The following is a 21,642-nucleotide window of genomic DNA, read 5'->3' on the forward strand; positions in this document are numbered from 1 at the left end:
ATCCAACATTTCGTATGTCTCTTCTTTGAAGCTGCAGCCGTACGTGAAACCATAAATAATTTGTGGCCATTTGGCACCACTTTAGATAGGTCTTTCAAGCTTCTCATGCCGCGTATAAAGATTATTAAAAAAAAACAACGTGTGAAGCTGCCTGCTGAGAGAGAAACAGTGCAACCTGTATACCCCCCCCCCCCTTCCACCCCCTTATTTTCATTTTATCATTGTTCGTGGTCCTAGATATCCAAATACCAGTTTTTGTTCAGGTCAAAGAGTAGGTTCGTTGCGACAAGCAACGCGGCAACACAAATTGCCAGGCTTCGTGACAAGGTTTCGGTCACATCGCGGCTGCCCTTGCCTACGCTGAGAATTCGCAGCGTCACAGACATGCGATTAAATGAGGACAAACGGCAATAGATGCGCGACTTTCTACATCCTTCATACAACCTGTGCGCCAATAGAACACATGCTGCTGGCACCAGTGAGAAGAGAAGAAAGAAAAAGAAATCAGCGGCGGCGTTTTTCTGGTTTATAAGCATGGCTGAGGAGTTACGGCGGAGAACTTGTGACCCCAAGTGTCAAATTGAATACATCCTCTTGAGACGACACAACACAAGCCTTAGAGATTATGACCGTTGCCCTTTCCATACAACAAAATAAAACATGAAAAAGGGCTCTTCTAGTTGGTTGGAAATCTTTGTTTCTTGCATCTTTGTAAGAAAGAATTTTTTTTTTTAACATAACATCGTTTGCGTTGTTGAGTTGAGCAAGTTTCATTTTCTGTGGCGTATAATGAAGCAATAAGACGTATCAATCATTTTTTACACTGTCATGCTTCATAAAATTAGGTGATATGTGGGCCACTCGTCATGGCTAGACGTCGAGAGTTTCAACACCTGGTAGTGCTTCTGGTTTTGCATTATTAAAGCACGTTTTGCCATCTTCAATTTATGAATTGAAAACCAATAGGGTGATCATCATTTGGATATCAAAAATAATGTTAACTAACATTGCATTTCACACTATAATTTTCAAGTGTTACCTCCAGTGCGTAGTGTCGTGCATTAACGGTAAAATTTCTACCCTAGAATTGTCTATTTATATAGATTATACAATCAGTGCAATATTGCGAGTAGTTGTGCTTGTGTTTCTGTTGTTGCATTTATCTTTGATTAACTATTTATTTATATATTAATTTATTGTTGAAGCCTACTGTCGACCGATACCTCTCGGCAAAAACATAGAAGAGTATACAACCCATTAAACTAGACAAAAACAACGTGGCAGTGGACGCCCCTATAGACTTTATATACAGCTCGCGTTTTGCTTGAAATTGTTACCAGCTCGCGTTTTTTATTGAAATTGTTACCATTGGGGGTGCACCCATGAGTTCTTGCTTGATTTGGACTTTCTTCACTCTAATAATTTTGTAGTTCGGTGTGGAGCGCCCAGCAGCTTTTACTGAGAAAACGGAGGGACTATTTTTATACTCTAGCAAAATTTACTACAATCTGTTTCTTTAAAAGAATGAAAAGTCATTGCACCTTTTCCGGTAATATTTACGTATATTCGAAGTAGTTTCAGAAACCACACTATTGTATCATGTTTTGGCCGCTCCTCTCTCGCACGCTTTGTTACCCTGTGGCGTATTGTTCTCCACAATGCACCTCCGCATTAATAACAGGTTCCACAGATGTTGTAGCTTCAAACGTGAAATTTTAACAGTCCCCGCCGTCATGGCGGTTGCGAAAGCAGAGCTGCAGAATTGTGTCGATACAGCTTCAGTTGATGTCACAGAACCTTTGACTCCATGGAATTGTTTACCCTATATGAAAGTATCTTGCAAAGATGGTTTTAAAGTTCCGCTCATAAAAGAAAAAAGGAACAAAGGAAAGAAACACGTAGACGACAGACAAGTGCATACTAAGAAATTACATGTAATGGAGGGAAGAACGAAATACATGTGAGGCTGTGAGTGTGCGCTTGTCTGTCATCTACGTGTTTCTCTCCTTTATTCCTGTACTTTTGTGCGCAACTCAAACCACGATCAATCATTACCCAACCTGGCCAACGAACCACATTACTACAGTTTATTGCGAACTATTGGCCGACATCTGACTACAGATCCGAAAAGCAAGACTTAGCGACGTCCTTTCCGACCTTTCCTTCGATGCTCAAACGCGCGTTAGACCAACTCAGTCTCACATGCTATACAAACAGTATGATGAAATCGTACGTAATCTTTCTTATCCTGCCTCTGTTCGAACTTAATACTGTTAATAGCGATGCTACAGCAAAGTTGGAGAGTGGCGTCGCTAGACGCCTTTGTCCAAACCAGTTTTCTTCACCCTATCTTCCAATTAAAAGGAAAAAAAAAAAAAAACCCGGCAACATTCGCTTTTGCGTTGATTTATGACATCGCAAAGCTTTATCGCTGGAAAAGATGGGAATCCCTCGCCCCGAAATGATAACACGCTCGACACATTACAAGAAGGAGAACGTTTCCCGTGTTTTCATTCTATATTTAGTTCGAGCCTGCAGCGCTATCAAGCATTATCGCAAGGGTACACAAACATTTCCGCATTTGCGGCGCAAACAATCTCAGAAGGCAGAGCATCCCGTTCCTTAATGGTCTTAACGAAAAGAAAAATGAACCCTTACAAAACTTCGTTCTGATACGAAACGCACGTAGTTTACCACTGTGGTATTTCCGTATTGATGTAATGTGTGAACATAAAGACTTTCTTTGATGAGAAAAAGACAAACAAACAAAAAACCTTATCTAAAGAAGAAAAACCTATTACAGATAGAAACATCGAAGTCTTGACGTTACGTAGGCCCATTTAGTGCGTTTTTTTGTTTCATTATAATTGTTTGTTTCATTCTTAAAAAAAAAACAAAAAAACTCAGAATGTTTTTGTGGTAATACGAAAGTAAATCGCTAACTACAGCTCAATGATAGCTCAGAAATATGTATAAAGAGATCCGCCACATGTCGAAAGTATCGAAGCGTGGTATGAAATGTTTAAATAGACTCGCCGTGTCGATGACGTGTACAGAACTGGTAGTCTTAGAGCGAGAGAAGAGACTGTTGTCGCGACAGTAACCGCTTTTCGTTGCATTCCTGAGAAGTCACCTCGTCATATTATTCATGAAACGGGTATGAATATAGTTTCATTTCGTCCATAATTATTTCTTAACTGCTTTATTTCTGAACTGTTATTTGCTTTCCTAATACCACAAAACACACTGCGCTTTCTTGACACCTCGTTGAAACAAGACATCGCGGCGCCATTTATAACAAAGCAGACAAACAAACAAAACTCAATGGGGTGGGCTACGTGGGCGGCGGAGAAAAGCTCACCGGAGAAAAGCTCACCGGAGAAAAGCTCACCGGAGAAAAGCTCACCGGAGATAAGCTCACCGGAGAAAAGCTCACCGCAAAACCGGCGGATGCGGAGAAAAGCTCACCGATTTTTTTTTGTTTAACTTAGCAGATTCTGCGTTAACATGACAATTTAAGACAATTCGCATTCGACCCTTCATTTAAAAAAAAAATTCCTCTTTCTTGTAATATTCTTGAAGGTCATTGCGCATATTTACTAATTCCTTAGAAATTAGTAATCACCCATTCTGTATTAATTAAGCCGCAAAAATGACATCAGAACATCGTACACCGGTAAAAAAGACAACAATTTATTGACAACTGAGGGTGCGTCGTCGGTAGCTCTGTCAAATAAAGAGGTTTGTTCTTAGTGAGCTAATATGAATAGCGGTGTGTGAACCCTTTCAGCTTCAAATATTTTGTAGTGCCTAATAGTTAAGTAGGTATTTGTTGATGCAATCAGTGTCGGCTACGCTGTTTTCTTTCTGTTAATTTCACTGAGAAAACTTTAGTTGCGAGAACAGCTTAAGTAGGTATTTGTTGACGCAATCAGCGTCGGCTACGCTGTTTTCTTTCTGTTAATTTCACTAAGAAAACTTAAGTTGCGAGAACAGCTTCGTCCTGTCGTGTTTGTTGTCTTCAATCCGTCGTCGTCGTTTGAGCGGTTTTCATCATGTATAGCGTTTACCAACTCGCCCTATTCGCTACCTTACAGAAGACTATTTCTTATATAGGTCACGAGTAACAACGGTGCCAGTCTGCAGCTCCGAAAGTCATGAGTGGCTCACTTTAGAAGGGCACTATCACGCAAAGGCAACGTGCGGAAACACCAGCACGAACGGCTAGAAAACGTGCATGTCCGTGGAAGAAAGAAGCCTCAATATCCTACTGACTGTTTTATCCTGTTTTCAAAGGTTAATAAAAGCTTCGAAGAGAATTTCAGGCACCGCGTTGTTGCGCATGCACTTTCGGATTTTCGGTGTTTACAGTTTTGATTTTTAGGTTTTGGGGAGACATAAGTTTTTGAACTTTTTCATGTTATTCAAGTTTATAAAATTTTCATTTAAGCTTTAGTTGCCTAGAGAGTAAGCCGCAGGAAACAGTGGCCCGCCATTATTAATTTGGGAGCAACATACTCAATAAGCTTGGCAACTAATACAAAAAGGACATTTTCTTTTTGACAAAGCTGACGAAATTTAATGATAATAAATTGATATATGTTACGCATGGATCCAACAGCCTCCATATATATAAAAAAAAAATCGGTGAGCTTTTTTCCGCATTCACCGGTTTTGCGGTGAGCTTTTCTCCGGTGAGCTTATCTCCGGTGAGCTTTTCTCCGGTGAGCTTTTCTCCGGTGAGCTTTTCTCCGGTGAGCTTTTCTCCGGTGAGCTTTTCTCCGGGATTCGGGCTACGTAACGCCATAAAGTTGAGCTTTCTATTTTTTCTATATTAAAACTAAATTGTTTTTATTTAATTCCTTTATGCTCACGCTGTAAAATTGGTAGGTTAAAGATACGAGGCATGGTGAATTAATGAAAAACAAAGTGCTTCAGTCTGCTCGCGCGTTAGCGTTGCAGACTTATTCAAACTAAAAATAAAGTGTTGAAATATTCAATCTAAAAGTTATATTGCAAAAGAAAAAAAAAAGATCCTGGTGAAAACTAGCCAATTGATGCAACATAAAACTTGAATTGTAAATCTTTTCTAGGAGGGTCGACGAATGCCATCCTTGTTTTTTTATAATCTCAGACTAATGGTCGTTCAATGGTACGCAATGGCCGCTCTCTTCATGACGATATTATTCGGGTGAATTGACTGAAAGAAAAGATGTCTTGCCACAAACCCCTTCCGCCGATCAAGAAACTTATAGCTGCTTCTCATCAAAGGACAAACGCGCAGTCACCGAGGACTTCGCTTTCACAACTCTCTACCTGTGCAGTGGTCTTCACTGAACACTAACTCTATCTTCACATTGCCCGCACACCTCAGCTCCTTCCGCTCCTTCCGCTTATTGGGCAGGAGATCGAACTATAGGGGGCGCTCTGACCCGTTTGTTTTCCCCACCTCGGTGTTTACTTAACACAATGCCTGTGCACATGCCGACAGGCCTTATTGGCATGGCCATGTCATCTTCTACAATAGAGCCCTGGGCACAGTTTAGTGTAAAAAATGCTAACAATCGACGAAGCGACGTTAAGTGCCGGATCTATCCTCAGAGAATGCGACCTTGACCCACTTCGGCTTTTGTGCTGAGCTGGGATTGTGCATGCTGCATTGTTCATGCAGGCCGTAGTGGAAACACAAGAGCCCCTCCTCCCCCTCGCCGGAGAACACCAACTCCAGCCGGACGCTGACGCCGCGTTCGGTTATGTCGACCGAGCGCTGCGTCATTGTATTTGTTGTCCCCATCCGTGAAGTTGAAAAGTTAACCGCTTGGGGCGTCACGGTCTGTCCTCCTCCCCGTCAAGAGATCCGACGAGTCAAGACATCAAGCGATTACGTGACAGTCGAAAGAGCAACTCCGAGCTACTAGGACTGAGGAGCTGGCTTTTCTGGAGCAGAAGGCGATGCTTGATTGGATAAAACTCCAGTGACGTCACCAGAGTTTCGCCCAATCATTAGTATATTCGCGTATACGTGTTGCCCTTTTATCCAAAAACATTTGTGCTGCTTGTCAGAAACGGACCGTCTTTTTAAACGTTTTTTTTTTTTTAATATTACATTTATTTTTCTTATTTTTGGACTATACCACCGCCTAAAACTATGCGCAAAAGTGGTGCCGGTTTCTTCGTAAAAATAAATACATACTTTTTATGAATAAAGATTTTAATTATGCCTGACTTGAAATTCTACTCGCATCAATTTCACACCGTTTCCACTAATCTGCGTTCAAAAAAAAAATATATATATTTTGCCATTTCATCTTATTGACACCATATTTCCGTTCTTTTCCTCACCAATGGAAGCGTGTGTTTTCTTCGTTATATGTATTTTTCTCGCCTCAGTAATAATTGGCTTGTTTTGATTAAAACGTTTTTGATGCTTTCCAAGAAAAAGATTAATCCAAGCGCATCTCGTGCGCTACCGTTAACGCGTGTCACGGCGGCAGATGCTAGGCGCTCGCGTAATTTATATATCCTTGTGGCATCGTTGGTCGCTTCCGCGCCGCTTCCTCAGAACGACTATTAGAATTTGCGAGCCATTTTCGCTTCCCCTTGTGATTCCGCATCCCGTGTCTCAAGGGCGATTCACACACTTGCGTTGTGTCCGATCGAGTGGGAGGGTTGCTGTGGCAACAGCTGCGTTGGCTCCAACAAAACCGGGTTTCTCTCCGTTTTGCTGGAGGCGACGCAGCTTTTGCCATAGCAACCCTCGCACTCGAGCGAACTCAATGCAACTGTGTGATTGACCCTTTAGTAGTATTACGTCTACGACTAGCCTCCTCAGCCAATCCCAAAGACGAGGCATGCGCAAGATGTCATGGTGACTGGATGCCCCGCCCTGCCCCAAGGGGCAAGCGTGCTGACAGTCGACGAAAGTTGCCGCAAACCAGCGAACGCGTTCGTCTTGGCGTTGCCATGGACCTGCTAGCGTCGCCCTCGTAGTAAGACGTACCAACGCTGCGAGCGCGTCGGCATGCTGCATCACCGCATGCTGGCGCGGCGATGCAGTGGTTTTCTCTTTCTCGTCGACAAACACCGTATCCTTCCAGAAGTTCCTCCAATATAACTCAGACCCAAAGGTGTCCCTTTCCTCTTCTCGTATCACAGCTACTTTCTGCAATCTATTTCGGACATTTGCCACCAGTACTTCTACATATCATGACCCCTTTTTTAGATGCGGAGCATCTCTTGCTCGGGTCTATAGGGAATTGTAGTAGACCGTTTTTCTCGCTACGGTATCCCCGAAGAAAATGCCGCAGCTACGCATGCGCGCCGCCAGCCTTATCTGCATAGTTCAAGGTCTTGTGGCGGATTACGGAGCGCTATCCGGGTGCTTAGCGGGCTGCGGAAACGGTCTACTACAATTCCCCTATGTCCCGCGGCGTCGCAGTCCGCACACACACTACGCATGCGCAACTCTCCTCGCTGCGCGTGCGTTCTCTTTCTCTCCAACAGCTGCGCGTGCGTTCTCTCTCTCTCCAACAGCTGCGTGCACTTCGCGTGCGTTCGCTTCTACTCACACCGCGCGCGCAGGCGCAACTCTCCTCCTCTAGTTTCCTCTCCTTCAAGTGTGAATTTAAGCAGCGGTAGGGGGGGGGGGGGGGGAGCGCGCTGCGCGCGTTCAAGGGGAGGAAGTGGCCGAGTGGGCTAACGCGTCTCAGCTCGGAGCGTGGAGCGAAAGCTTGCGCTGGGAACCTCCTGGGTTCGAGTCCCCGCCACCCCCGCCCGTTTCGATCTGGATGAGTTTCGTACCGGCACGCGTTCGTGTCATCACTACTGCGTAATGCACGGTAAAAATCCCAGGTTAGCGGTTGTACTGCACTGGCTAAATTTCTCATCTACAGCCATGAGAGCAATTACCCGTTGAGGCGCATCTCCATCAAGGCTGTATAAACATAAAGAGCAAACCAATTTCTGCGCGCGTTCAGTTCGCCGCTGTTGACTCCACTTCACTCCGTTCTTCCGATGAAGTGTGATGGAACGTTGATGCTCCGCATCACCCCATGGTTCCCCTCGGGAAGATGGTGTAATTTTTTTAGAGTGCGCCCCCTGTTGGAAATGACGTTGGCGGATCCCATGATCCCTGGACATTCGCGGACACAAGCGCGAATTCCCGGAGATGGATTGCGCCTCGGCTGCACTATCCCTCGTACAACGGGAGAAAAAGTCAGAGGCAGAGCCATATATGGTCAGAGGTACACGCCTCCCCGTTGGTGCAACAGTTGAGTGTGGGCCTCCCAAGTCTGGGGCCCGGTGTTCGATTTCACTTTTGGGATATCGTATCGTGTAACAAAGCGGAATATTCCAGTTAGGGGAGGGGAGGGGAGGGGAGGGGAGGGGAGGGGGGGGGGGGGGAGGGGAGGGGGAGGGGGGGGGGAGGGGCTGCCGAAAGAAATGTTATAGACCCCTTTTAAAAAATCTGGCAACAGCGAAAATCCCCTGAACGAGTCCAACAGCATTGGGCGGCCGGCGCTATTGGGAAGGACTCCGTTGCGGCCAGTACAGTTGTTTACACTGTGGCGTTCTTTCATTTCCTCGATCTCTTCACCTCTGCATGGCTGCAGGCAGCGTTTTCCCAATCTCGGGTTGGGTAAACAACATTTCCCCAACTCCCAGCAGTTTAAAAATGACGAAGTGCATCGCTTCTACAAGAGCCGATCGAAGGCAGAGCGCTCCTTCGATGGAAGCTAAAACTTCCTCGTTGAGGGAGGCTATCCATCTTTTGTAGTTCTCCCTGTTTTTTGGTAACCCATGGAATGAAATATGCAAATAGAAAATTAAGTGTTATTAAAATGCAAGTACCACTTTGGCTCAGGTGGGCAATTTAAGCGGGATTACACGACTTTTATGTTTTAATGACTTCCATAATATTAAGAGCCAGAAATCCGCCCTCTCTCCCCCCGGCCCTTCCAAATTTCTACACTCCATATTGCTTCTTCGTGTTCTATACGTAAACCCACACGAGCCATCGTTGGTACACGGCCAGCACGGGTTTCATGTACGACACAGATCGTGTACAATAAAAATTACAAAAACAAGTAAAACTTTAAGTTGCTCTATGGGTGTATTTCAAAATAAAGCTTCGACTCTAAAATCACCTGCAAAAGTCAAGGACTCGAAGTATCAAGTAGAAACTTACCGCGAATACCGTACGTATTAAAATTTAAGTCACATTTCGAATTCAAGTAAAAAGTCTGAAGGCTTTAAGGCAAATAAAAAGTCTGAAGGGTGGGAACGGCTCGCGTTCCGTTCTTGCACTTGAGCAGGCAAACGTCTGCGCTGCTGCGCCTCTGATTATCCCCATCCGACCGACGCCCGTCAACCGATAGCGAGTTCATTTGCGAATACGTACCCACTCTGCTTACAGAGGGGTACGCAGCAGTACGTTCGCATCGTGGGCCGTGTAACTGACACAGACTAGCGTCTACGGCCTATGCAGCGTATGCAACGACGCACCACTACCCCGCAGCATGGCGGCTGGCGCTGGTTGCCGTTGCGTACGACAAATGGCGCTTTTTTCTCTGAGGGTTCTATTGCACTTGAGAAGAAAGTCGACACACAAAGAATTAATGGTTGGCGAAAAGGTGTCATTGTCGGAGGCCGCATTGAAGAGCAGTTAGGTAGTGCGTGTAACTTCTTTTGATTCAAGATTGTTGCACGGCACGTGTAACGATATTGAGTTAGGACATTTCTCCCATTACTCAAGCTTGCTGTCTACTGTGACTCAGAGCCTTACCTTGTCTCGACTCGGAACAGAGGCCGCGCACTGAACTGTCCTCGAAGATTCTTCTCTTTTCGGGATCGATTGTCCCGTTTCCTTTTCTCATCGCTGTACTGGAACGTTTCCCTAGTATTTAGGCCACTCTATGTTGCTTGGGGGTTAAGGACTACGAGGTCCGTGTCCTGTTTTTTAAACTTAATTCCCGATAAACGCCGATTGTTTGTCTGAACACCGAATCTGCGGGACCGAAGAAACTCCGACAACAAAGAACGTTACTCATAACAGCAGTTGCTTTACGGCGCGAAACCCTAATATTCACTTTGCCCACCTTGAGCGGGGCGATGAGAAAGGTGTCCACTTGGTGCTCTGCCAGGTAAGGGTCCCTCTGGGCCCCGTTTCCGGGCTCCGTCTCGAATCTGCCGTCCAGCAGCTGGTACGTTGCCCGAGTAATGTGCACGCGCCTGCAGACACAGAGATGTGCAAGGTTTACACTTCACGAACCCTTCTACAGCCATGCATGTGCTCACAAAAGTCAGTTTGTGTTGTTTTGTGTATTTCACTGGGTAGCGCTTGGTTTACACTCTATGAACCCTCCAGTTCTCAATGTGAAGCTAGACTCAGTTATTTTTTTTTACAGGCCAGACAATGGCAGGAGTGAACAAAGGCTTCCTTTTAAAGCTTTAGAACACCACTAAGACGTTGACTCAGACAAGCTAATTTGCGAAACGGTAATCTTTAGATTAAACAAAAAAAAGATGGGGAGCCATTCTGCTTAGTGAATGGGGATGACCGAGAAGCTGTTTAGCACACGAAACAGACGTGACACAGAATTTTGGACAAAAGTACGAGCACATTTATTGTCTTGATCGGTGGCCATCATGACGAAATGTATGCGCACACCCGTGCTGGCCGCCCACGCCACTGGCATTCTCGTTGCCGGTCCCGCCGTTGCTCTCGACGGAGAACTGGGCTACTTCCACCGCGGGTCCCGATCGGAGGGCTTTTGTCTTGGCGTTTTGGGTGACACAACCTGTTGCCACGTTTATTCATCGGTTTCCCTGCGTTGACGACGGGAAAGGTCCAAGTAGATTCATTCCAATCTGCTGGAATGGTGCAGTCGGGGGCGCGATTGGCTGCAGGAGGCCCGCCGGCTTCGTCGGCGGTTTCTTCCATCGCTGGCACTCGTGGCACGACCGTGTGTAGAAGTGGGCAGTCTTCGGGAGCTTTGACCAGTAGTACTTCTCTCGAATCCTCGCGAGAGTCCTGCTGTAGCCAAAGTGACCAGACGTCGGGTCGTCGTAGCAGGCTTAAAAACATCCCCTTTGGAAGACTAGTAGGAATTACCAGGAGCCACGTCGAGTTTCTGTTTCCAAAAGTTATCTTTGTGGAGAACACCTTGCCGGAGAGCGAATGTTGTCAGGACACGTGAGAAGGATCAAGGAATTGTACTCCCTTGTACCTCCAAGTGGTCGATCAGTGCGCGGAATTAGTTCAGGATCGCCCCCCGTTGGAGCACTGCCATGGCATTGACGCTAACTGCGCCAAGAAAGCGACCGTCGTCTTCGTCGTCGTGCTTGGCATAACCGGTAGCTAGCTCTACCGAGGCTCTGGACAGGCAGTCGGCGTCGCTAACCTTTGTCGAACCCTAAAAGCTACTCCATCTTATCTTGAAAAAGTAGCATATGTAAAATTGTTCGTTTTTACGTTTTTCTTTTTTTTTTTTTTTTTTTTTTTTAATGGAGAGGTAAAATTTGGGCGCTTTGTTCGAAACTGTAATCTGAGAGATATCGGGTTTGAGAAAATACTCTGGAATTCGGATTTTTAGGTTATATGAGGCCTATATTAAGTTAATATATGTTATATTTAGAAATAGATACAGGTGTAATTAAGAAAAGAGAGCGTTGATATATTTCAATATATGAATTTAGTCTCATAATTAAGTAATTAGAGTACACAAGACAGCATTATAAAATGTTGTAACAGCTCTCTTAGACTTTTCGATATTTGATAATCCTTGTTGCTTACATAATATCCCGCACGCGCAGCATCTCTGTACCCATCCTAGTCCTAGCCCTTAGCAAAAAGAGGCCGTACTTCAAACGAAGTTGAAATATATTTAGTACGAATATTCATTTTGTATTTATTCTGTATTATTTTGGCCGCATTCGAAATACGCGCGTAATGTATTCAAAATACATTATAAATATGAATCAAAAAATATTTTAGGTATGCCAAAAATTTTATTCCTCCACACTCAAGATGCCATTTGTAAATAAAAACCGGTTACATAATTTTTTTTTATTTTCGATTTTGTCAGCAAATGGTGTCCTTGTGGTATTTGAAGGCACTACTAAATACATCTCACAAAGCCACATTAGAAACGAACACAAACACAAACACCATGACGCACTGAAGAGCTCATTCACAGTCCCGTTGACTGCTCTAGAGCCTTATATAGCCTACATATTGAAGGTAATAATTTTTTCGGTGACCACCTCTGCGCTTATTAAGGTTACAAGTATTCGATCTTCTCCTCGGGAGTCTGTCAAGGGGGAAACAGTGTTTTGAAGTTCGTGGACGATATCTCTTATTAAAAGGCATTTGTACAACTAATAACAATTCGGCACAGTCCCTAAAACAATATCCACACAAACGGCTCATAAAATACATGTTATTGCTTCTCTGCGTAGCACCACTCAGGGCGAAGCGAATCAAGGCAGTTTCTTCACTTTAAAATACTGTAAACGACTTTATTTTCGTGAGGACCTAATTCTCGCAAAGTTTGCGAATCGCCTACAATTCCGAAAGTAGGTCCCGTGAACAATTTCGGCAAAATGTAGAAACATTAAAATCTATATTGCGATCCCAGCGCGTCGCGAAAATTAGAATTTGCGAATTATTCCAAAACTCCAACTTTGACCTAAATCGCGAAATATTGAGCCCGCGAAAAAATAAATATTTTACAGTAGTTGTTTTGCCTTTCCTTTTTAGTAGTTGACTATTTAATATGGTAGTTAATGCATGTCACTGTATTAAAGTCACTATTCGCATCACGTACAATGGTGAGTATACACGTTCAGTGAACTAACATTGTGCTAACAAAACCACGCCAAACGTATCTGTTCACAGCACCTGCTGAAGCTTTCCAGCATCAGCAAACGTTGTGGTTGTAGTTCCCGAACCCCGTTTGCGATTGGTGTGCAAGGAACTAATCAGGTGTGTTCTTGATAGAAAAAATGAAACAATAACATAAACTGGGCTGGTTTATCAGTGTGATGCTGCGCAATTCAAATGCCAAACTAATCAAATGTATTTAGGCGCTTCAGTGTACTCCATATCTGCTTGAAGGGAACTTCAGAAGGGGAGCTTTTAAATATCTTGGTAGTTTAAGTCAAACTACCAAAGTATTGCAGTCAAAAGGTACTTAGAGTATAACACAACAGTATTTACGATTTTCAGGTATTTTAAGAGTATTCTGCACGTATTCTTGATTGCTCCATTTTTTTACGGTTGGAGTATATTTTGCATGAACTAAATAAATATTTCAAGAAATATATGTGAAAGGTATTTTGTGCCTATTAATTTAGTATTTACATATTTCAAAACGCATGAAGGGAACTTCAAATGTAGTTTAAGTAAAGGTATTTTAAAATGATTTTTAGAAGTATATTTTAGTACTAAGTAACAAAAAAAGAAGTTTATATTTTCGGTATATTTTTCGTGTACTTACAATTATGAATTGTATTTCAAATACACTCAAATTAGAATGTGGTATATTTCAAACGTATTAGTTTTCGCTAAGGGCTGTCTGTGTCTTTTCTTTTTAATATAAACTGAGAGAACGTTTTCTCAACATAATAGCTTACGCGTACCTTTTCGATGCACAACAGTACCACTTCAGTTCGACAAAAAACAAAATATCTGCCATTTCTTTCGAAACAAAATTTTGAGAATAGCTTCCCGTTTTTTTCTTCTTTTTTTTGGCGCTATTTGAGAAATAAATAAAAGGAAGGCAAGTATACTTCACAATAAACGCTGGAACACATGATGCGAAAAAAAATTGGACCGAGAATCGGACGGAAATCGGACTATCTGAAAGCCGTTGTACGCGATTTTTGGAAGATGAGCTACAAGAGGCATTGCTTCTAGCGGGGAAATTGCAATGCTTTACGATTTCTGTGTGCTTCACCGGGTCTTCTCACCCCAAGCCGTTCGAAAATCGAAGGCTCCGTCTGAAAAATATTTGGTTCTCCGGATCTCTCGAATCGTTTCCGATTTTCGCAAAAAGGGAGGAGCTTATAGCTGCCGTCCAAGTTTCTTTTGCGGTTTCCGCAGTATATTCGGTCTTTCTTCGAAAAGCGACAGTTTGGGACTCGATTTATTACACTGCAGTTCGCTGGAGTCAACGTAATCTAGGTATGTTTCCGAGATCTGGAGCTAACGCAGGTCCTTCTACCAACCCTTTGCTTCACATAGAATATCTGGGGAGCAGAGTAATTTAGAAAATAGGGAAATTCAACATCCGAATTTGGATGGAAAATTTGGTTTAACCAAGTCTTTATAAAAGGAAAAACATAAGGAGGTAAATATCGGCAGAGATCAAAATTTCTCATAAAACGAAGGACCCTAAACATTCGAAGGGTCCAAACTAGGGTGTGCGGCCATAGTTTTGACCTCTAATCTAGTCTATGTTATTAAACACCTGGTATCATTTCAGAACCGGTATACAAGACTCATTTTGTCTTACTACGACCCTTCTTCCAGCGTCTCCACCCGAAGAGCGCGATAAATCTGACGCCGTTGCAAATTTATTGCAAAATTACTCGCCTTTCAGTGCTTCACAAGATTTGGTTCTACCATTCTATGCTGCGCAACGCCCTATCACATTAGACCGCCCCCCCCCCCCCCTTCCCCACCCCCCGCCTCCAGTTCATCTGCCCAAAACAGCGCTAAAACATCTAATCATCTTTCCCTCACAGATGATCGGTGACTGGAACAACCCGCTCGATTTCATCGAATCCCTTTAAAACAACGACACTTTTTTTATACAAAACTAGTCGGCCAATTTTTTATATGGTGAGAAGAGAGAGCAGAACTGCGTGTATTGTCTCCAAATGTTTTACTTGTGTATTGCTTGTCTGGGTGTCGACCGTTATGGAAATTTGTTTTATATGTATTTTACTCACTTCACCTGTGTTGTGTGTTCATTGTAAACTACACCGTGCAGCCACCCCACCTCCCTGTATTTAATTTAGTTCCATTACCTCAAAGACACTCTTCTGATTGCATTACATGAAGGGGGAAGGTGTATAATATAGAAAGCAAGTAAACTCTTAAACATTATGGCTCGCGCATGTAATATAACATCTCAAGTGCACCAATCTACTTGATGCTCCCCAGAGGGCTTTTCTAGTATCTAGAAAATCATTGAAAGGTGGAAGACGGCGTTTTGTCACTATTTTTGTTTCTTTAAAGTACAAACTGTAACAATAAGAATTGCCCATTCGGCGAGGCAGTTAACGGCGGATGTACTGAATTCGCTTTGGGCCGGACCCTGTTTCTCGGAGTGAGGGGAATAAATGAACCTGGGTTCTTCTATTCTTCCTATAAAAATAAAGTGCATTTGGTCAATGTGTACACCACCGAATAAACCACCTCGGCGAATAGGTCTTTCATATTATGGGAGACCACATTTCTCTGAAAATGGCCACACCCTGTCCCGTTAAGCGGTGAGTATTTTTTACCCAAATAAGACAAGAAAAATATTTCATCTGAAGCAAAATAGTTATTTTATCTTCCTACTTAAAGGTTCACAAGTGGAAATTTCTATATTGAGATCACGGTCTATACTAATGCGACGCCTTTGATACCTCAGTGAAGAGCGACAGGTATTGAAACACTTCCGTTGGGAACGAGCGAAGTGGTGAAGAAGGGAACGAGGTTACTGACCCGGGCACGCCGCCAGACTCCATGTGGTTGGCCAGCGTGACGTCATCCGACCAGACGTCGTACTGCCACTTCCTAAGTCCCAGCACGCCGCAGAGCACGTTGCCCGAGTGTACGCCGATGCGCATGTCCACGTTCACCTCGGTCGCCTCGCGGACCACCCTGGACAGCAAGCAGAGGGGACACGTTGCCATGCCTCAACACGCAAGGATCACATGTGTACGGTAAACTTTAAAACACATATAATGGTGTTTGGCAGGTGTTTCATACTGAATGCAACTTTGCAAAGCGTTATATGTTTGTACAATAGGTGTATATGTTCCAAATACGCCTGCTGTGCGTGCGTGAGAGGTGTCGTTACACCTTTCTGGCGGCTTGGGAATGGTGTTCAGGAGATATCACATCTTTTAGAGAGGAGCGGTTTACTCCTGAAAATACCTTTTTCATAAGTTTGCTGGGACAGGCTCCGCTGAAATAGACTGGAGTCATTCTGGGTCAAAAACAAGTAATAAAACATGCGTTTGGGAACGTTGGGGAGGGGGAGGGGGGGTGTAATTTAACCAGAATTACAGGGAAGGATTATGAACAAAATTACTAGTGGCTGCCATTTCTCATAATTTTGGCTATAAACTCTGAACGCCGGAGACACCCCATCGTCAAGTAGTACACATATATTGGGCTCGGATTTGATGAGAGTGAGCAGAAAGGATATTCGTTTTTTGTTTCTCCATTTCCTGCTGTGACTCTTCTCAATAGGACCTTCGACCCGTAAGAAATATTCGTAGTGTGTCTCCGCTCTTTTTTGTTTAATGTTATGTATTTTGCTTTTATGTAATCCTTGTTGTATGGGTCACTAGTATGCATAATAGTTCCTCCTGTTGTTGGAGGGGAGAGAAATCTTGTCAAGCGACAACAGTCTGCTTTTGTTTAGAGCGCAGCTCTTGGGCTCCCGTTTCCGGGTTTCGCGGCGTCGGCGTCGCCGTTGGTGTAACCGGCCCGCTAAATTTAGAGGGAAAATTGATGTCACGTGACTTCCAACACCAATTCAATTCCCCGCTAAATTTAGCGGATAATTGAATTTGTCTTGAGGTCACGTGCCGTCAATTTTCCCGCTAAATTTAGCGGAGAAACTGAATTTGTTCATACGTGACGTGATACCAAGTCACGTGACGTCATTTCCCCCGCTAAATTTAGCGGGGAAAAGGAAAAGAGGAGGAGGAGCATGACGGGAGGGTACGGAGGAGGAGGGGGGAATACCCTTCCCTCCGTACCATCCCCTCAGCATCCTCAAGAGCTGCGCTCTAATTTCGTATTACAGAGATTTGTAAACGGCTTTCATTTTTTCTCCCTCTCCTTCTCCCCTGGAAAGAAAGAATAAACTTTAACTTGAACAAGAAGCTGTATGCTGGTCGAAAGGACAGACTGACCTGTGTCGTCGTCAAGTCTTTATTATTTTTTCAAGTTTTTGCAGCAAATATACGACTTGGAGATGTTAAAAGGTGGAATATAAGAGCTTCCGATCTATGAACGTCAGTTTTTAAACCGCAGCCGTACTAGAATTATTACTATATACATATGTCTTTTCGAGCTGGGCAAAATTCAGAACTAGAAATTGAAAAATGATGGACTTTGCTTGGCAAATTAGGTGTCTTCATTCACCATATGTCAAGTAGTGATTTCCCTTAACGTTAGTAAGGAGACTAAGGACTCGTCTACGTTTCAGTAACGAAGCTTGACTAGTGTGACGGTGCGAACTTAAAATATTCCAATGACGGAAAACAGTGAAGTTTAACCAGAAGGTCACAAGTACCAGCTTTATAATGCATTAGTATATAGCAAGGTATATATACTGCGTTCTTGTCGCGGGTCATACGACAAAGATCAATATCACACATATACATATTTTGTAGAAAAGGCTGTTCGCTTAATAGACAACTCTAAAATACGGCGCACACACCACGCCGCATTTTAAAAGCATAGAATACTGAAATTTGATCAAATATATATTTATGAACTTGCGTCTATATTTCCAGGACCATAGACTTGAAGAGCGAACCTATGTTACTCCGCACTAGACCCGGCCGCCATTATAACAAACGAAATTAAAAGTATGTACTTTCAAAAATTAGGACTCACACGGGCTAACCAACGCTTACATACCAAGCTTTCTTAACACGTACAGTCATTTCCTCCACTAATTGCTTCTGGTATCTCGCTAAACAAATAAAAAATAATATTGAAAAAAAAACTTTTGTGATAGCCATGCCACGTACAACTGAAGTAGAACATTTTGTATCACTGCTTTTAGCAGTGCTTGACGCTGTTGCATTGTTTATCCTTACGTGTTTTGATATTGGTTTTGCATTGTTGTTGAAGCACTCTTAAAAGCATGATATTCTGCACGCCTGTCGAGCAAGGCTGGGCAGAAATACCCCCAAAAATATTTAAAAATACAAATACTGGGGTACATGGCAAAAACAGCTAAGTACTGATACTAAAATACATTTATTAAAATGTATCGCAAAGCCTATCAGAACTACATTTGAAAAATAGAAAGGTATTTGGAAATACAAATACAGGAATACATTTTGATGTGGCTGAAATACAGACATTGAAATACATTTAAAAAAATTATTTTGGATGTTTTGGTGCACCCTTTAGAGTATATAAGGAACAACAAGAAGCACGCACAAGAATACGACATTTTATTTTGAAACCAGAAAGCGAGTTCTCGCTGCATGTTGCAGCCTGACTGAAGCTCGAATCCAATTTACCGCTCCATCAACATCTTGTATTTTGAGAAGCAGCAAGATGAGCAAGGGACTTTTTTACCGTGGCTCGAGCGCGGTTTTATTTCGGCGTCTCTTATCTTTCTGAGACAAAATTCCAAGGACATCTAAATTAGTTTTGTGTCCTCCCAAATAACTTAGAAAATTCACTATGATTATCTATAATCAGGACGACTCCTTAATCGGTGACTTTATAACGCCATCGTGGAATCAAGTTCAAGGAAATCGGCTGGAATGGTCGATTTCAAAAGCAGCAGGGCTGGGCAGCATCGCGATACATTTGTACCGCGACACTGCTCAACCCTGTTGTTGATAATCTTTAAATAAAATATAGTGTTATTTTCTTTACTTAGCTGCACTATATAAAATTGTAAAACCCTCCGGTCTCTTATCTTGGTGCCGCAGACATAACTTAATCTCTAAACAAACTGAAATATATATATAACAAAACACACAAAACAAAATTACATTGAGATACGATTGCCGGTTACTTGGACATTCGTGCCTCGTATGCCGCGTCCCGAGCCACTTGTTAAAATGTTTGCCTCGCGGATATACGAAGCACGAAAGTATCGGTCTTGCGGCCATATCTTGGCCAAAACTCCCGCCACTACTTTAGGAGACAGTCAAAGCAGCGCCTCCTCAAACGCTAACGTATTACATTTATGAAATTGTACGAGCATCCCCCCTCGCAATTATGCCTTTTAGGCGCTGCGAGGTAATTTATATGAATGAATGAGTAAATAAATCAGGGTGTCGAACCGGAACTGAACCGGAAAAAAAATAACGGTTACCGGCTCATGTCAAAACGGTTCGGCCACGCGCTGTTGACAATGAATGTGCTATCAATGCCATTTGTTTTTTAAGTGCCGTCAACTGACACACACCTCGCTTACATATTTTTCTTCTCCACTCAGTCTTAGGAATACAAACGCTGCATCCATGAATCTTGACAAACGCTGCATCCATGAATCTTGACATAGGAACCAGTATTGCGCTGGTCGCGGCTTGCACGGAAGAAAGAAAATTAAAAGGCTGTGCAAAAAAGAAAAAAAAATCGCGTCACGGGATTTCATTTTCCTACAATCTCGTAAATCCTAAATGCTGCTGTGTGCTCATTTCATAACACGTTCCTAAAACGCGCGAGTGCTTGAAGCTTGCTTCCATCGGAATGAGAAAAGAAAAGGCTGTGGAGTTTGATAATAATGCATGCGGTTTCGTATAGGTACTTAGAAGCTAATATATTTGTGAGACAGCGGACTTTTTTATTTTAATATTTATCCTATTACGTCCTTCTGGCGTTGCGTTCGGTGAAGTGTTTTTCATATTCCGTATCTTGTTTAATGAAAACTTCTTTAAGGGTCTAATTTGAGTTACCGAAGGCTAGTTCAAATAAAGAAAGCTGTATTTTCTCCCCACTGTTCCTTCAATTGCTTACACGGCGAGGTGGCGGGATAGTTAGCGAGTTCTACTTGTAAGTGGGTTTGTAAGGAGGTCGCGGATTTTACAGCTACTGCGTCGGACCCAATTAGATGAAGTCCGAATGCGTAAACGTCGGTGAGGTAACCTTTGAGTGCACATAAAGAAACCATTCCTGGTAGAAATCCCTGAGCCTTACACTACGATGTATCCCGTTTCGTATGTGCTGATTTCAGATGTTTCATTTGTAACTTATTTTGATGTTGCAATTTGTCATTTATAATTTCCGAACCGGTTCGCGAACCGGTTCGCAGATCGAATTAATCGAACCGGAACTGAACCGGAACAAAATAAATTTACCTGAACCTGAACCGTAACTGAACGTGTATTTTTTTCGGTTCGACACACTGAAATAAATAAGTACTGAATTAATAGATGAATACATGCACAAACACACATTCATACATACAGACATATATGCACAACTAAACAAAAAATAAATAAAAATATAAATAAGAAAATATATAAATAAACGAATAAATGTGCATCACAAAGAACTGCCGAAAGAGCGAAGCTTTCCGATACTAGGTTCATTAAGCCTCAGCACAGGAAAGCATGGACATGACTGGTGTCGGCTATACACGAAAAGGGACCCATTTTCTCGTTGTAAATTTAGGAAAATCGCTCATAGCTTTTGAACCAGTTAAAGGCAAGCTAACTTTGGCATCTGTTCCAAACTGATAGCGCTACATTTGGGCTGAGACGGAGCGTTTGGCCACTCAAAGTTTGCCTTTGAGGTGAAGAAGAAGCACAGTTTTTATCAGGGACAACCGGTAATATCGGTTAAGCAGTTCATTTCTGCCAAATTTTAGTCCAAAATAGAGCTATAAGCCTTAAAAAAAGAATTAATCCCTCACTGCGAGTACGATTGTTTTTTTTTTTTTTCAAATGACTTAGTGAAATTATGTTACATCTGAAAACAAGCGCAAGTTGTCATTTGTGGGACAACTTATCGGAATCGAAACTGAAAAAAAAACACCCATGCAATTTTAATTTAGATCCACTGAGGCATTAGCTTATGAATTATGCTTTATTACTATTTTCCTTTATGCCATATTTTGAGAACGTTCTAATTGTAGCTACTCAAATGGCAAAACTGCATTGCATTTCTGACATTCCGGTACTTTTCCTTGTTCTTGTGACTGCTTCTTGCTCGTACTACAGACGCCCTCCAAGCGGCTTGCCTCTTGTCGTGTTCCATGTAGACGGCCTAGAACTTTCCGAACACCTGTTAGTACATGCAGTGGTAACGAAACTCTTTGGAGCGATTAATATCACCAAAGCTCTGATGGCAGCGCTCTGGATGTTCAATATCAAGTATGCTAAAGGGTGACTCATGCAATATCTCCCATTGAAATGTGGCTTTTTTGTCAACTGGCGAAGTTGAATTATCCTGCTGTCATGTTCATGTACTCGTACAGGGATCGTGTATCATAAACGCTGGTGCCAGATCAACGCTTGCCCTTTTAGCTTTAGCTGTGTTGAGAGTTGTTTGGGGGGTAAATTTTGTTTTCTTGCAGTCGGTGGGTTTATTGGTGATTTTTTAAAGTAAATTTGCTTACTTTTAGTGGTCTATAATATTTTATATATTTCTAAAAATATTCCGTCGTGAATGGCCTATTTCTTGTGTAAGGTAGAGCAATTGGGTCGAGTAAACAT

The 21,642-nt window shown here is 42.8% G+C and overlaps 1 protein-coding gene across 1 annotated transcript in view; it reads right to left on the bottom strand.

The window, feature by feature from the left end:
• LOC8052296 (adenylate cyclase type 2) overlaps nt 1-21,642 on the bottom strand; it is a 258,946-nt gene that overhangs the window by 7,408 nt on the left and 229,896 nt on the right. The window contains exons 5-6 of the mRNA XM_042291472.1: nt 15,719-15,877; nt 10,098-10,230 (exon numbers count right to left, since the gene is read on the bottom strand). Coding sequence (XP_042147406.1) covers nt 10,098-10,230; nt 15,719-15,877 — 292 coding nt within the window. The remainder of the gene's footprint in view (nt 1-10,097; nt 10,231-15,718; nt 15,878-21,642) is intronic.

The sequence above is a fragment of the Ixodes scapularis genome, unplaced genomic scaffold (genome assembly GCF_016920785.2).
Source record: "Ixodes scapularis isolate PalLabHiFi unplaced genomic scaffold, ASM1692078v2 PGA_scaffold2__306_contigs__length_199485367, whole genome shotgun sequence".
In the NCBI taxonomy this organism is placed as follows: Eukaryota; Metazoa; Arthropoda; class Arachnida; order Ixodida; family Ixodidae; genus Ixodes; species Ixodes scapularis.